This window comes from Haliotis asinina, chromosome 3 (genome assembly GCF_037392515.1).
Source record: "Haliotis asinina isolate JCU_RB_2024 chromosome 3, JCU_Hal_asi_v2, whole genome shotgun sequence".
Taxonomy (NCBI): Eukaryota; Metazoa; Mollusca; class Gastropoda; order Lepetellida; family Haliotidae; genus Haliotis; species Haliotis asinina.
The window spans coordinates 40,207,820-40,225,655 of NC_090282.1; the positions used below are offsets into that span (position 1 = coordinate 40,207,820).

At 36.5% G+C, this 17,836-nt stretch overlaps 1 protein-coding gene across 1 annotated transcript in view; it reads right to left on the reverse strand.

Annotated features, from left to right (window-relative positions):
• Positions 1–17,792, reverse strand: part of LOC137277991 (uncharacterized) — a 31,315-nt gene extending 13,523 nt beyond the window's left edge. The window contains exon 1 of the mRNA XM_067810019.1: positions 17,622–17,792. Coding sequence (XP_067666120.1) covers positions 17,622–17,664 — 43 coding nt within the window. The 5' untranslated portion in view covers positions 17,665–17,792. The remainder of the gene's footprint in view (positions 1–17,621) is intronic.
• Between the last annotated feature and the right edge of the window lie 44 nt (positions 17,793–17,836).

Consider the following 17,836-nt stretch of genomic DNA (forward strand, 5'->3'; position numbering starts at 1 on the left):
TAAAATTTTCATAACTAATAAATGCTCCCTTCAACAAATCAATACAAAAATACCCTGATTAATACCCACATACCCCCCAAGCTCACAATTATATACCTGACCACATACCTATTCCACATACCTATTTATTCAATTGATATTGTGCAGATTTGCATGTACACAAGTACATGGATACATTTAAAATTAACAGTGCTTACTTAGGCCTTCAGGCTTTTGACCCTTTAATTTAGACGACTCTCTTAACATTTCTTTCTCAAATTTCAAACATTTCAAAGACTCATCCAATGTACATCTGCTCAATGAGAACATGCCCATGTACATTTACTGAAGGTGATAACATAAAGAAATTTTACACTTAGTATTTGTCTGTTGACATGTTTGTATAATTTTGTCTGCACATTATATAATTATCATAAAAATACATTTATGAATATTATGTGTACAGTTGGATTTAAATAATGTTTGAAATAACTACTGTCAAATAAGGTCATAATCCATATTTCAAAGATTATTTTTAAAGTACTGATAGTAAGAAAACGCCCAAATACATTAAGAAATATTACATTTCCCAGTATTTTGTGTTAAACAATATGCATTAAGTGTACTTTGTCAGCCAATTACAATGTCATACAATACATTTATCAGAAATAAGTGTGTTCATCTGAATATGAATAATGCTTCAAATAGTTATAGTCAAATTTGGTTGCCATGAGGTCTACTTCCACAAATTATAAGAAATACTGCCACAAAAGAGCACAGGTTACCTGACAGTTTTTAAACAAAATGCTGACATACTGCGCCACAGCTATAGTCACACATCAGGCTTACTTGCAGATGATGAAAGGTTAACCTCATTGCACCTCACACACCCTTCAAGCCTCAACCAAAGGTAACAGGAAATCAACAGAGTTGCATACCTCTTGCAGAAAGCATTGTGATAATGCGTCTTCTTTAAAGTTGATTTCCATTTACAAAACCAACAGGAACCTTGTCAATGAACCACCACAATCTCCTGCAGCTGATCAACACCGAAAACACTGCCGAGGAAGACCATCAATTGGCTATTTTTAGCTCTCTTACTGCATGACTCAGGCTGTGTACAGCCAATCAGGTATGAACACATTCTATGGGGAAATCCAAGGTATAGGGCGTGAACTAAGGCAACTCAAATGATGAAACAGGTCAAGAATTATCTTTGACTGAGCCCAAGAGGCAATCTTCCCCTTAGTTATGTCAAGCCCATGTGTATTTCCAAGCCATTGCATTGTGTGAGCTTCCTGGGATATGCTGAATTAATACCTCCTTTTTATTTATCATAAACAATGATCCCTGGATAAACAGCCAAGATTTTAAGCACTGGAATGGGCAAAGAATTGATAATTTTCTTGAAATTAAACAGGCAAGAGGTAGTTTTACCTTGCTATGATGTGCAGTGTCATGAGAAAGTCTTGATTCTACATTTACAAAATCTAACACTGAAAATCAAACGTCACCCCTTCAATAGTCCAACATTACTTATTTTGTTAGACAGAAGCAGAAATTGAAGCACATCATGTTTCAATCTAAGACTCAGATACCATAAAAAATGAGCCTTTAGTCCATCAACGCAACTTTTGGAACATGTTTTGTTCTTGCAAGTTACGTTTAAACGACAAAAGGTATCCAACTTTAATTCGTTCAGTCAATAATGACATCTGACTATCTTACTGGCTGTTGAATTTGTAAACTTTATTCAGCTATTAAAGATTTCACTTAAGAAACTATCATGTAAAGTTTCTAAGAACAACATTTTCACACTGGAGTACTGGAATAGCTATCAATATATAATTTAGCTACTTTATCTCAATTTGTCAACATTGTCAGTTTCCTCCTTGTTGCAAAACCAAACATTATGCATCAGGTGTATTCCATGTACTGTCTATGAAACAATCGTTTTCACTAATAGTCACTTGGGATTTAATTAGGCCAGCATTTACATACCCATTCAGCAGTATATTCTGCAAACAATATGAAATACCCCTGGAACACAGTCAGGTATGTTTTTCATATCATAAGGAGTGCTTATGGAGATTACCTGCAGACTGACTTTGAAGAAAACGAAGAAGTGCTAAGGGAACATGTATCTATTACAGCAGGGCTCCAGAAAGGGGCCGTATCTGTTCTGTTACTTTGACTACTCAGGGATTGGGATAGAGAACTTTGACAATTGGCCATTTTCAGAATTATTAGCCTTTTTCTGAATTAAGAATGGTCACTGTCCTTGTATTAATGGTAAACTTCAAAATTTTAATGGGTCATTTTTTATTCTAATATGTAAAATAGCCCATGGTCCCTGCCTTTCCCAATCTCTGAACACAATTCATGAACACTGTTGTAGGTTCATTGTCAATCATTGGGTTGTTTGGCCTTATGGAGATTGTTTAAATACCAGCATCAACTGGCAAATTGCAGAGTGGGGTATGAAAGAACAAGCAAACCAAAACAACAAACACAGAACAAGCCCTTCTGAATATGAAATCCCTTACTTGCCACCTCCTTGACAACACATGTCAACACTTTGAAGCAACAGCATCACAAAAATATGCCAATCATTACAGCACAGAAGTATGTCCTTACGTTATTCATCATTCCAAATACATGTGACCTGTGTTCATGATGAAACAGTATGATGCCGATGTGCATCATTGTTTAATGAGTCATCAACACCAGGGAAACTGCATGAGAATACAGGAGGTTCGTAACCCCACATTCACTATTCGGAAGTACCATTGCCAACATGACCCAGATTTACATCAAACCAGGTCATGGCTATTGGCTACAGAACAGAAAAGGTTCCTGGTTTGGTGCATACAAGCAGGTCACAGTTGGACAGAGATGTAAGGCAGCAGGCTTACGTTCATACACAGGCAAACTGTAGTGATAATGGGTTGTGCAGCATAGAGAAAATGACCAGTCTTCTTCCCTCGTTTCGGATGGAAAAATATTTTTCATGTCAAAATATAATATATAAAAAGGTACACTACCATTTTTTCAATTGGTTGATCTCTCAGATTTCCTACACCATGTCTGATGAAATATGTTTTATTCAACATTTTAAGCACCACTGACATCAGGCTATTCCGAACAATGACACAGATACAGACACAGATACAAGTCCTACAACAGTATAGTTTAATAGTGTAACTATAACTCATACAGTATGTACATTATTATGTATTAGAACATACATATTGTTGCAAATAAGGGTCAAATACGTTATTGTTTGATGCGTTATCTCAACATCCAGTTAATGATGATAACATTCTCCCCTAAACAACTACTGACATGGATGCATCATATGAAATCATTTATGCCAGTATATTTACGCAATTTACCCATATGAGTCAAACACACTTCACGTGTTACAAAAGGTACTTGTCAGGTGTGGTGCTGAGCAACTGCATACCAGATGACAATTGTTTCATACGTGTACAACGAAGGAGATTTCTTGTTTCGTATGAAACAAAGTTGTCATTAACGATTCTTCACATGACAGTGCTATCTACACCTTTGAAAGACACAGGTTACAGCCACCTCAACCAAAGTTATGGCATGACGCTGGGAATTATGGGGACTTACGGTCACCGGTTATTGACAAATACAAAAATCCTTTCAGTATTGATCTTAACCACCTGACTGAAAAATACCGAAACATGAAACATACTAGCATGTGAGAGAGCAATATGAAAGAACTACAAACTCTGAATCAGACCATATCGAGTACTTAAAGAAATAAAGATAGTTAAACCAGGTAAATCATATCTGATTCAACTTACGTATAATTTAAGGATGTCAGTTAAATAATTTGAAAAACACTGAGCCCAAACGTAGAAGAAATATTTGTTCATTTTTGTTCAAAATGCAGCAATTTGAAGGTAAGTATTCACTATTCGAAACATCAGCAGAAGAAAATATTCAGTAAGAAAGTCCAAGAAGAAGAGTCTTGTATTAATTTTTAACACTATCGCTTGATTGATGCATTTCTTATATTCACTTGAAAATCATATAACTGCCAGGTATCAAACAGGTATTCCTGAACACTGCACAAATGTGTTCCAGTGTGTATCTATTTATCAGGTTTTTCAAATGTAGATCACTTATAGTATCCTTATTTAATGATCTTTATTTTCATTGAGTTGACATATTTCTGGTCGCTTTCTTATTGAATGATTATTTCATTAAACGTATATTATGGAGAAAAATTAACTGTTTTGAATGCAGAGCTAGTTAATCACATATTGGCATTAATTCAGTCAGCCTCAGTGACATTTTCTATAATTCCATGTCTGAATACAAAAAGAAACATGGGGCATGCGGAACATGGAAATGCAGAACATAATGCACTTGAAGTCTGACATGTAAATGCATGATTAGCATGTATGTATTTTAGGATATGTCCACATATTTTATGAGAGAAACAATTAACTGGCCATGGAAAGTAATAGAACTACATATTTCAACAGGGACAAGGGTGAAATTAATTAACTGACGGGCAAGGTGTCCGTCACTCAGTCTAAGGGAAACCACTCTCAACAAAATTGTAAAATTAACTGCCCCTGAGGTTCCTATGAGGTCACGGTCGAATATCCTGATGTAAAAATACGTAGTTCCACGAACTAATGTTTGGAGTTGACGTCTGATTTGGCTTGGGAGAACGCAATAGCTTGTACAGTAAATCTGATTCCTTTACGAAATAATCATCATGTTTTTTTCAGCATGGTACAGGACAAGTTAAATTGTACCACCTACGACTAGAGAATGGAAACTCGCATGATTACCATGTTTTTTGTGTTTGTCTTGACACTTTATAAAGCAGATGGAGTAATTAATGCCGTTTGTTTTAGTATCAACAAATAAGTGACACAAACCGTCACAAATATAAAGTAGAGTAGGGAAAATTGCTGAGGTCAATGGCGCTTAGACAACAGGGCTGCACAATGAAGGGGTAGTGTTGATCGGACGGTACAGTCCATATATGGCTAACAAAATTTTTTACTATGGTTTGGAACTGCGTAATGCACTTAAATAGACATGTTGGTATATTTAGAATGGGGTATCCCAGTACTGACCAAGACTTGTTGGCTTAGCCATCTCATCGATGATATACACACAAGGTTTAAGGATGTGATGCCAGTTGCTTATCTTCTTGTCAGTTTTCTTCTCTGCATCTTTTGAAATATATTTACGGAACAGACAATCGTTTTTCCGGTAGAGGAAGTTTCCATTTCATGGCATGCGCATAAAACTTGCTGTATCGATCGGCAAATTGAGTAAACAATACAGAAATGGAATTTTGTTCGGTAATAGCTGCTTGTTCGGTAATACCCGACACCGCTCTATTCAGATTGTTCCTCGCCTCCATTACCCCTCTTATCTTCTGGCTGAACGGACTTCAGTAAATACAGGATTGTGATTGGCTAATCAAAGTCAAGCAGAGGTATGTAATCATGCTACATACCTCTGATTTTCAACACAGTATGCATTTTTTTTTAACCTATAATAATGCTGTTAGGGCAGAATGGAAATACTTCCTCAGTTGGAAAACCAGAGGTATATAACAAAATTATAATAGCTCTAAATTTAATTTCAATCCGAACACGTAAGTTAAAACAAAATTATTGTTGAAACTGTGAGACATACATTCCAACCTCCCCCCCCCCCAACCCCCACCCAAACTTTTGCAGGTAAATTTTATATCCTGACTGATGGACAAAACTGATAATGCACTTATTAAAACCACATACCATATGTGTTACATTTATTGTCATCTATTGACTGGTAGGGGATCACATGAATGAAACATCCACGATCTTTCAAATAACTGAAGTAAAGATACCAGGGATGTTTAGATCACTTCAGCACCGTTGTGTTTTCTGTCAAACATGTGCAATGTACCCATGGAAATAGGTACAGTATGGTTCAAAATTATTGAGAATAGCTAAAGCATTTCATATTATTAAACGAGAACAAATCAGATAAAATTGAATGTATTGTGAAAGTGAACTGACCTTTTCATGTTGTGTAGGTAACAATTTAATATTTTATCAAGTCTCCTTGAGCTTCACGGCACAGTCTAAGACAGGTAGGCATAATTCCTATCAGAGAGGTTAGTGTCTCGTGAGTTATGCTGTCCCAGTATCGGACCACTTCTCTCTTCATGTCTTCAATTTTTGTCAACCCCTTTTGATTCACACATTCCTTCATCATCCCCCAAATGTTCTCAATGGGATTTAAGTCAGGACTATATGCAGGAAATGGTAATGCAGTCACATTTTTCTCCTGAAACCACTGCTTGGCATGTTTTGCGGTGTGTTTAGGTTCATTATCTTGCTGCAAAATCCAGTCATTTCCATAAAACACACGTGCACTTGGAAGGAGAAAATTATCTAATATGTTAGTGTAGCGTTGACTTGTCAGATTTCCCTCAAACACACACAGCGGGGTCGTTCCTAATAAGGATATCCCTCCCCATACATGAAACTTTGGGCTGTATTTAGGTCGTCGATACAACGGTGCTGACGCAGACTTTGTCCATATTTTCACATTATTGGGATATACCCATATTGAGCTTTCATCAGTAAAAATCACATTTTCCCAGTCAAAGTTTTCATGTGCCAAACACCACTCAACACGCCTGTCTTTATGTTCTTGTTTCATGAGAGGAGAAGGAATTCCAGTCTTTTTCTCACATCCAAGATCAATCAAATTTCTTCTAACTGTAGATTTTGATACAACTGTTGATCCCCTTTCTATCATTTCATACCTGATGTTGGAGATGCTTGCCCTTTGCTTTTTAGACGCTAAAATTCCCAGCCGGACGCGATCTGAGAAGTCCAATTTTCTGGGTCTCCCTGCTCCTTTCTGGTGCCCAAAATCCTTTCCCTCTTTAAAATTCTTCCTAATCCTATACACAGTAGAAAGAGGAGTTCCTGTTCTCTCTACCAATGTATTTACATCACCAATTCCTTGATTACACAACTAAAAAATCAACCTTCTTTTATCTTCAGCAGACATTGTTGACAGTGCTGAGGAAAATGACGTCTGCTACAAATTCAGGGGAGGTAACTCTAATTGTACTATACTCAGTAGGCCAAGATGAGCTACCTCCCTTATACCATTACTTAGTTTTAAGTATCAGTGAATCAGTTGAGGTGTTAGGATAGCTCAAAGTAAGAAGAAAAATTCTCAATAATTATGAACCAGACTATACATTTTGAAGCTTACTACTGCATGTAAAGTTATCATTTACAATCAGTGAATGTCCCATGTAATGAATCTATGTAAAACCCTTTGGTTGGTCCTTACATTCAAATACCATAGCAACAATCCTCAAGGATTACAAGGTACTAGTACTGACAGATTCCACAGACTGCCATTCATTAAATGAACACCAGTGTTCAGGGGGATTAAGATGTTTACACTAGTGTTGGAATAAATATATTTCCCATATTGGTGAGTGTAATGATTAGCGTGTTTAGTCATTACGGTCAACTATATCCTGATTTACTTCCTCGCATTAATAAATCAACGCATTTTCGTTTTGAGGTTTGCATTTGCATTATTTCATACAATCATTTGTTTGCTGACTTACAGTATCTTTTTACTTGGCATTTTAGGGGATTCCCCAATAACGAAGGGAAGGTATTTTATGAATTTCTTACATTAACATGTGACATTTCAGCACAGGTTCTCAACCCTCAATGGGCAATCTTTTTGAATTTATCTTCCCGTCACTAATTCGCTGGTGCGCTGATCCAGACGGTCCAACCTTAAACTGACATGTGTCGTATGCATGATGTGAGCCATACACGATGTGAGCCATACACGTTACTATTACCCTTTGAAACAGTATAGCCTTCACCTTCACTGAGAATGTTTATGCTGGTGCATGGACAGCATATCTTTTCCCTTTCACGATGATATATCAAGTGTTATGTCCTGAAATATTTATTCCATGATTCTATGAAACACCTAGGATAGTCATGACTGCTTATATTGCAGGAAGGAATCGCGAAATAGCAGTTTGAAGTGTGACAGTGGAATCAGCTGATCATTTTCAGGTCATGTTTTGTCACTTTGTTGTTTTGCAATCGGTAATTTATGTCTCGCACTAGATGTCTCGATATCACACATTTAAAACTGCAGTGTATTTTCATTGTATACATACTCAAATCGCTTTAGTATTACGGCCGATATGGCTGCATTCACGTAATTCACTGTAGTGGGAAACTGATGCAGTGTGCAGAATGTGAAACAGTGCAAGTCTTGTTATGTAAATTTCATAAGGTCGTACAAGATGGGACTGAGAATTTTGACAACACAAATATTTAGCAGGTACAGAGAGCAGTGAGAAACAATGGTGAAGCAATTGTAAAATAACAGCAATGGACAAATTATATCAATCATCACCTGCATGTAGCCATGCAATGTTGAAATACAATAAACAGGGCATAACTAAAATCTGCTTTTTATGTCCGTAATGTTTTTAGATGCATGAAATATAAAATCACTGTATATATACATAAGGCAGCATAAAAATAAATAAATGTTTATCGGGCAACTTTTTTTTCAAAAGTGATGAGGGCGGTAGGACTTTGTTTTTTTCTAAGTGACAAGGGAGGAACACATTTATTTTTTTTTCTCTCAGAAATACAGCTTGGGAAGTTTAGCATGTGTTAATCAGTTGTAGATTCAGTCAAACTCGTTTTTACAGACACTGATTCTAATAGTGGACAAATAGATAATCGGGACGCAGCAACGTCAAAATTTTTTTTTTTTAAATGGCAATAAATAATTGTTACATGCACAAATGAAAGTGATGCGCCGATGCCCAAGAAATATTTCACTTTTTATATTTGGCCTAATGCACTGCAGATTTCTACAATGACTGCACCCTAATTATCCTGAATTAAGGGTTCAAATTAAAACATGTTGGTTTTTCTTAATTTTTTAATAAAAGGGAATAATATTAAAATATTCATTTATTAAATATAATATGTCGGACACAGAAGAAGCAATACCACTACTACACAATACGTACATATTCAAAAGCACTTTCCAATTCTGTTCTTTATTAGATAACCAGAAAACACATATATTCATACTAATAACAAATTTCAATCTCTAGTATAATAAATGGCACTGTTAAGTGTTGTAAGTATCAAATGGTTTACAATTTACTGTAGTGTCTACATACAGCTTGCATTCACAATAATCAGATTATTATAATAGTCATGAAAAAGCTTAAACTGTATTTATTAGATTTAGCTCTTTATGTTTTGCTGCAATAAACTGATTTTTCAAATTCTAAAACAAACATATCAATAAAGTCACTATCTTTTCCCACTTTACATTACTGCTGCAGTAACCTAACCTAAAGTTTTCTTTAAGAACTGTTGAAAGAAAATCAGAATACAAAGTTAAAGTTAGATAATATATGGCTTGACATGGGAGATATTTGTCAATATAATGTTATGAAAACAAGAAACACCTATATAAATCATATATATCATACACATCCTCTTGGGATGTCAGAATTATACGTTGTTTGTTGAGTAAAATCTCTGTTGTTGACTATTTATATTAAGAGCTTTAAGTTATGTTAAACTTTTCAAGAAATGAATCAATAAATTCACATATATAAAACGACACACACTTACTGAAGGACTTATTGTACAAGGGGTACATATACTCATGGAAAAATTTAAGGGAACGCATGAAATAGCTGTGACTTTGAATCAGTAAGAGAAAAGTTCATACAGATGAAAAAGGATTATGTCAAGTGATGAAAATCAATATCGAGTGTGTCCTCCATGTCTCAGGAGAACTGCTTGGCATCGTCGTAACATGCTGCGAATGAGTGTACAGATGGTACCAATCGGAATTCTACGCCATTTTTCCTGGAGAGCCATGAAAAGTTCATCCAAATTGTTGGGTTGAACAGGTCTGTCCCGAACATTGCGGCCAAGAACATCCCAAAGAAGTTTCGATGGGGTTAAGGTCAGGACTTTTAGCCAGTCATTGCAACACCAGGACACCTACAGCCCTCAGTCTGTCCTAACAAAGATGAGCGATGTGAGGGCGGGCATTGTCATGCTGGAACTCGAACATTTGACCTGCTGTACGCGCAAAGTGGATCACAATCGGGTTCAAGATCTCGTCACGATATCGTACACCTGTTATCCTGCCATCAACACCCACAAGATCTGTTTTTTGGTTAAAGGTAAACACGCCCTACACCACAACGATCATGCTGTTTGATGGAGCAGGCACTGTGGCATTCCCCAACGCATCTCCAAACTTGAATTCAACCTTCATTACAGTCTAGTGTGTCCTGCTCTCATCACTAAACATTGTGTTTCTCCACTGACGTACGGTTCTTCCTCCATGGTTCCGTGCCTACTGCAGTCTCAAGCGCTTGTGTTGCTCAGTCATGTTGATTCCAACCAATGGACGGCAGCTTTTTAGACCAGCCAATTTAAGACGATTACGCACTGTACGTGAACAAATTCTGACGTTTGCTCTTCGTCTGAATTCTGTATTAATTTTGGAGGAGGATTTGAACCTGCCTGGAAGAGCAATAAGGCGTAGGGTCCGGTCATCCCGTGGAGTGTTTTTCTTTTTCCATCCCCAACCACGCCTCATTTTGACGTCACCAGTCGCTCTATAGAGACTCAAAAGTCTGGATATCACGCTAACAGACTTGTGAAAAGTTGTTGCAACCTGTCGTAATGAGCTTCCACCATTAACCATGCCAATTGTCTCCCATTTCTGTGCCAAAGTTAAGTACTCTCTCTCCATGTTAAAAATGTTTTTAACCGTTGTGTTTGATAGTGCACATACATGTAATGTGTAAATCTAAGTGCATGTAACTTCAGAAGCATGTAGTGCACGTGCATGGACAGCATTATGGTGAGATTGAGTGAAATGCTCTTCACGAAAACGATAATACACGGCGCTGACCTTAGTGAACAGAAATTTGAATTGCCCTAAGAAACATGCATTCCCTTAAATTTTTCCATGAGTATATTTTATTGCAAACTATGATGACTGGTGTTTCAATGACCTACTAACTGCATGGATACTAGGTGTATAGCACTTATGTAAATATACCTAAAAATATGTAGCGTCAGAATTTAAAACCAAAATGGATTCAGGTGAGTGAGGAACTGCTGCTCAAACGTAATGAATATATTTCTAACTAACTGTCACATTCTATGCAGAATTTCGTCAAATGTCAGGAATGTGTAATGATAAAAAATTGGAGATAAAGACCTTCCAGGGGATACCAGTTGGTTGGACATGTTTCTCCTATTTTTTACATTGAAATCAGTGATAGTATGGGAACTATTTGTAAGATGTTAATGTGGCAATAGTTAAAAAATTACCGTTGGAAATAACATAGGGGTTGATAACACATAAAAAGAATTTTCAAAATGCTACGACACCCAAGACTTGCCCTGCTTCGTTCTCTGTCGTAGAACATGAGGAAATGCTGTGACAATATACCAATTTTTCATTGCATTTATCCTTTTCATCTATATCATGTCAATTTGTACTGCACTTGGAAACTAAACAAACAATGCTTTTCTGAAGCTAAACATGTGTCAGTTAATGGCTTTTCATCATAAACGATATTTTTTTATCAATGAATGTGACAAGGGCAACGCATAAGCTGGGTTCTGTCTTTGCATGTTGCAAGTTGTAGCAGCACACATTGAGTCAGGAACCCGACCGGAAGCTACCAGTTGGACCGTCGCTTGTATCATTTGAAAAGGAGATTCTTTTTTGAATTTTTTTTTATTTCCACATTTTTTCAGGGTATAGGTCACATGTTATATGTTGTTATCGACTAAAGCGGGAGAGTATACAGGGCTGAATTCAGGATTGCTATCCTGCTTGCACCAGGCGGGTGAAGCCTATGACAAGAACCCAGCTGCACCATCCAAATTTCAAAACTGTATGCTTATAATGTTAGACTTATTGCTGATGTATTTCTCAAAGATTGACTTGAACCCTGTGCAGGTTAGATTCATAAGTATGTTCATTTGGTGAAATTAGTGCCAGTGCAAGCAACAAAGCATTAAATCAAGCCCTGATATGTATTCACTGGTATGTGATGGTGTTACTGTAATAAACATACAAGTATATTGCTCTACAGTCTTTTCTTAAGTTCAGTGTTAGATATGGACTATATCCAAGCAGGTAGCACATTACTAGGCAAATACAGTATGTAGTGATGACCAAAATTTTGTAAACTTATCATATGAACACGTTGTAAATGCTATACATTTTGAAACATAATAGTACTGGCAGCAGATTCTAAAGACATTCTTTTGGTCTGGTATTATTCCATATTTTCGGTTGCAAACAATTGTTTGTTTAGTAAGAAGCAAAATTATATTCAAAGGATCATTTCAATTTTTCTTTAATCCAAATAGTATGGCTTGTGGGGTAAGTTTAATTCTTCCAAAGTCTATTCATCACATTGCAGTCCCCAAAAAGGTGTTAAATAGTTTCATTGGACATTTTACAATAGCTAGCTATCTAAATATTTTCCATTTTTATCCAGTAGATCTTTGACTGACATTACTCCTTTCTTGTACCAATCTGAGTAGAAAGGTGTTTGATTAAAAATCATTAGTTTGTTGTTGAACCACAAAAGGAGAGAAAAGGAGAGTTATTGCCCCTCGCAACAAAAAGATCACTCATTGTCATAATTTCTTAGGCTTGACATTTCCAACTGTGGATACTACCATAAATTACAGAAATGAATCATTTACTTATCTGACTAGCCTAGATTTGTAGAATTTAAGTGTTCGTGCTTCAGTTTTATGGATGTTTTGAATGAAAATTAAGAAGAGAAAGAAGCAAAGGTGGATGAAGACTTGTTTCACCATTCCCATATATATGCTGATAATAATTCATATTGTCATGCATGGATGGGCATCAAACATCCACAACAGTGGCAGATGACATTTCAGAGTGTTTTTATGTTCAATGCACGTTACATCATCATCGTCATGTGTCCCCAGTCAGTGGTAGCAGCCTTGTTTGTTCAATGTGTCAGTTTCAGCTTCAACTGGTAATGATTGCGACCTACATAACTCTGAGCTCTGATATTACACAACCAAGTGTAGGAAGCAGCACAGCCAGTACTGCGTATGGAGAAACCAACCTAAGCCAGTACCAGTACACATTCTGACATCATCCAGGCACTGACATCTAAGCAGAGCTGTGATGATATATATCGTAGTATCGATAATCATGATACTTTATCGGACGATAAATATATCAACACTTTTCTTCATATTGTGATACATATCACTGACCTTAAAATAGTTAGAAACCAGAAACTGACGGTTATATCCAAATTTATACTGCTACTTGATATCAAAATATACGCTTTTATAAAAAATAACTAAAGATAGCATAACGTGATGTGCACCGAATCATATCATATCGTTCCAAGATATCATGATACATATCATATTGTGAATTTTTTCATTTAAGATTTTATGCATCTGTGTTTCACCTTTGATACATTTGATTTACTGGACTGGGTGCAAACTGAGTTTTCACATCACCATGCATCTGGTCCATATTTAAACAAAGTCTTTCAATTAAGCCCAAAACAACATCTATCACAGCAGTATTCGGACCAAGGCCATGAGCACCATGGATATAGTAGAAGAGTTAAGGTACCACTACCTTAATCGTATTTTAATTTGGAACACAATTAGTGTTGGCAATGTCTGGTACTGATATGTATCTTGCTACATCGAGTCAGCACATGCATCCCAGCCTCAGGTAATACATGGAGGATCAAAATCCTGTATTGATTGGTTCCTGTACCATGCCATCTAAATAGGTTACGCATATAACATGTGCACAACTTTTTTGTAGGATTTTTAAACATAACATTTCATCATGCAAAGGCTGAAATCATCTAAAAAATAAACAGAAATTTCTTTTCAGAATGTGCCATTTTCACCATCAGATCCCTTGTAAACCAAGCATGATCTGTTACCTTTTTGTGCCATTCTTACTTGGGAATGTTTTCATATGGTGCTGTTTTTTCAATAACAACCTGGATACTAGCTCCAACAAAGGTATAACAAAAGCATGAATTCTGTCTGGCAGTTGACAACCAATCCACATCTACGGTAAACCACTAACATGATCACAAGATCCATTTAGCATTCAAAAGAAGGGAAAGGTTTTCACTTGCAAATGGGCATGTTTACAAGACAGTTGAGAACAGGTTCTTATTTCTCAGGGTGCCTACATCACAACTGCTCTTAAGTTTTACCTACCATGTCTTAGACATTACATTTTACATTGGCAGTCTATACAATGTTTAAATGTTACAGTCATGTTAGAAATTTACTATAATTAAAAGCAGACCGTGTGTTCTTGTATTATTTTTCAAAATCATACAAATATGGCAATAAACTAATTAGGGTTATGAGACAAAATATAAAGATATACATTTGCTTTGTTACTTTTCTGACCTAAGAGTTTTTTACCATTTCTACCACTTTCAGATGACTACCGTTTAAAGTGTTTCATTTGTTTTCATAATACATTTGTAATGAAGTAAAAATGACTTCACCTTAGTTGATCTGTCGATAATTAAAGGGGCACTGATGCGGAGCGAATAATGTTTCTCGCCAACGGTCGAATTACGAAACCAAACTGCAAATTGGTCAGCGCCCGCTCCTTCAACCGTGACGGACAAAGGAACTGGGCTCCTGTCCATATTAGCAGAATTTCTTCACCTTAACAGTCAGGAGGCCGGATGCCCATCATATGCCATTTGTTTAAAAATATCCATGGTATTCCTTGTCTGATCTTAACCAAATATCCCAGCAGTGTAGTTCTTTTCGGATGCTTGGATGGTATAGTTACTGATCCAATTTGATCCTATTTCTGTGTTTTTAACCTCGATATTTAATCATGTTACATGAAAGTATGATGTCTACAGGCATGTAGCAAGCCATTTGTTTCAGTACAGAAGATTGCAAAGCTTTATATATATATAGGTAATTTTGAGTGTTGGTTCAGCTCTGATAGCAAATATCATACGTAAATTTTGGTAGCTATGGTAGCTACAATGGTTTATTATTTATGATAATAAAAACACACAGTTGATTTATTTGAATTCGTAAACAAAAAACGATGACTTTGCCTTTGGTAGAGAAATCTGAAAATTTCTTACGTAAAAAAACCCTTATTTCACCTATTTACCCAAGTACACACCAAATGCCTGTGTGTATTCCTTATGTAACGAAATTCCGTTGGTATCCGCAAAACAGTTTCAGCCCATAAGTGTTTTCAGGCTGCATGCGACACAGAGATTACATCTTCCTTGCTGTAACTCGCGTTTGATGGTGTAAACCTACACGTGTTATTTGTCATCATTCTCTGGATGGTCAATTAGTGAATATATAACAGGTATAATTAGTAGTAACACCACTTCGGTTACTCAACAAAGGTTCCCATTTGGCATTTCTCCTGTCTGGAATAAATACTCAACATTATAAATTAAGGTCTGTAATGGCAAATGTATTGTATGTTATGTAATATGTGCATGTAAGTGATGCAAGAGGGTTTATCAGCTGAGTTACAAAAACAAACATCGATCAAAGGATTAACTGATAACACACTGATTGATTAATTACTTTTATCTTCTAGCGGATTTGTCAAAAGGCAGAGTGTGTAGATGACTACACCCTGTCGTAAAGAGTGAGTGCAAAAACAACATCCTCCCTTCAAAGAATTAACCACCCTTGCGTTGATTGATTGATTGCTCATTATTGGTTAACTAAATTACTTAGAATAGTGGACATCATACAATTAGTTGCCGGTGTGCTATCTTGGGAGACCAATGAGAGGTTTATCTGGTTTTCACCAACGAAAGACGTGAAACGATGTGTTACTTTTTCGCAAATGAGACAGTTGTAAGACACGAGACACAGAGCAGGACTATTTACCAGCTGCAGATGAATGGAATGCGATTTCTTTTACGTGGATATTGATGGATACATTCCTGAACAAGGTAGTAGCCTGACATTGTTGCTATAAAATTAGTCTGTTTTACATTCATTATTTGCATTTTGTTTTAATTTATTTGTTGTAGCATTCAGCAGAATCTGTATGACAGAAAACACACACTTGATCGCGTATGTGTGTGAAATAGGATCCACATTGGCAATTTATACAATGTTTAAATGTTGCTGTTATGAAATTTACTATGAGTATAAGCAGATCGTGTGTTCTTTTATTAATTTTCGGAATCATACAAATATGACAATAAACCAATTAGGGTTATGAGACAAAATATAGAGACGTACATTGGCTTCGTTATTTTTCCGTCCTAATAGTTTTTTACCATTTCTACCACTGGCAGATGATTAACCTTCAAAGTGTTTCATTCGTTTTCATAATACATTTGTTATGAAGTAAAAATGACTTCACCTAAGTTGATCTGTCTATAATTAAACTATCAATTGCGCTTACGGAATGCGCAGCAGAGGTCACGAACCAGTCACGAATTCTGGGATATCATCCGGGTACGCACGGGAGAAAAACAATAACAAAAGTTTACACCAGTCCACGGAAATTGCGCCGCATCAGTGCCCCTTTAAACTCTCAATTACGTATACGGACTGCGCAGCAGAGGTCACAAACTAGTCACGAATTCTGAGATAACATCCAGGTACTCTCCGGAGAAAAACGATAACAAAAGGAACAACCAGTCCACGGAAATTGCTCCGCATCAGTGTCCCTTTAAGTTTTACCTACCATGTCTTAGACATTACATTTTAAGGTAGGTATGTGGTAATGGTTGTTTTGTCAGTCCATGCGTGCACAAATGGATGAAAACAATGAATAATTGGTTTTCATTAGTCTGTTACCATTTACTGTTTACTGCAGTCGATAGCCTCCTGATAAGGAGGATGATTTGAAAAAATCAAGAATTGTATATTAAATGGCTTATAGTTATACTTTATATGGCACTGAATATCTTGACAATATCTGCCATTTGTTATTTTTAAACCCATCACTGGAAAATGCTGTTTGTTGAAATATTTAACAGACTGTGCAATTTGTCTATTTGCAGCAACTGACTGTTGCTAATGCTTGTCAACACTTCCTGGTTACATAGGGGTGGATAACCAATGCACTCTCCTGTTTATCGTTTCTCTTTACACAAGACCCTGTAATTTAATGTACCAATGTGCATGTATTCTCAAAACGAATACATCCAATAGAATGGGATTCTTTCAAACTTATCAAAGCAACGCATTGTGTTTTCTAATTATTACCTGGATTACTGCAAGATTATTCCTCTGGTCAGATAAACTTGTCAATAAACAACGTATGCATGACGCCTTACAAACTCCAAAACAAATGTGTAGCTACAAATACATTAAGTTTCACTGCACATCAGTACTTTATTCTTTTGCCTTTTGACTTCTCAACACATACGACTGATACGTGCAGACCCACTTCACACGACTTTATCAACAGTCTGGAACATATTTCAACGAGGCAGACTATTAAAAAGGCGTTCTCACCAGAGTCCTCTTTTGCATTTTCGTCCTCCTGTGCATCAGTCATGCTTGATTAATCCTGATGGAGTGGTGGGATACACACATGCTGATGCATCACTTGATGACATAACAAGCATGCATATGACAGTCATGTACAGTTATTTCCGCGGCCATCTTAGGTCACGTGACTTGTCTCACGAGATGCGTTGCGGGCGAGGTTTCAAGGTCATCATAAGTAA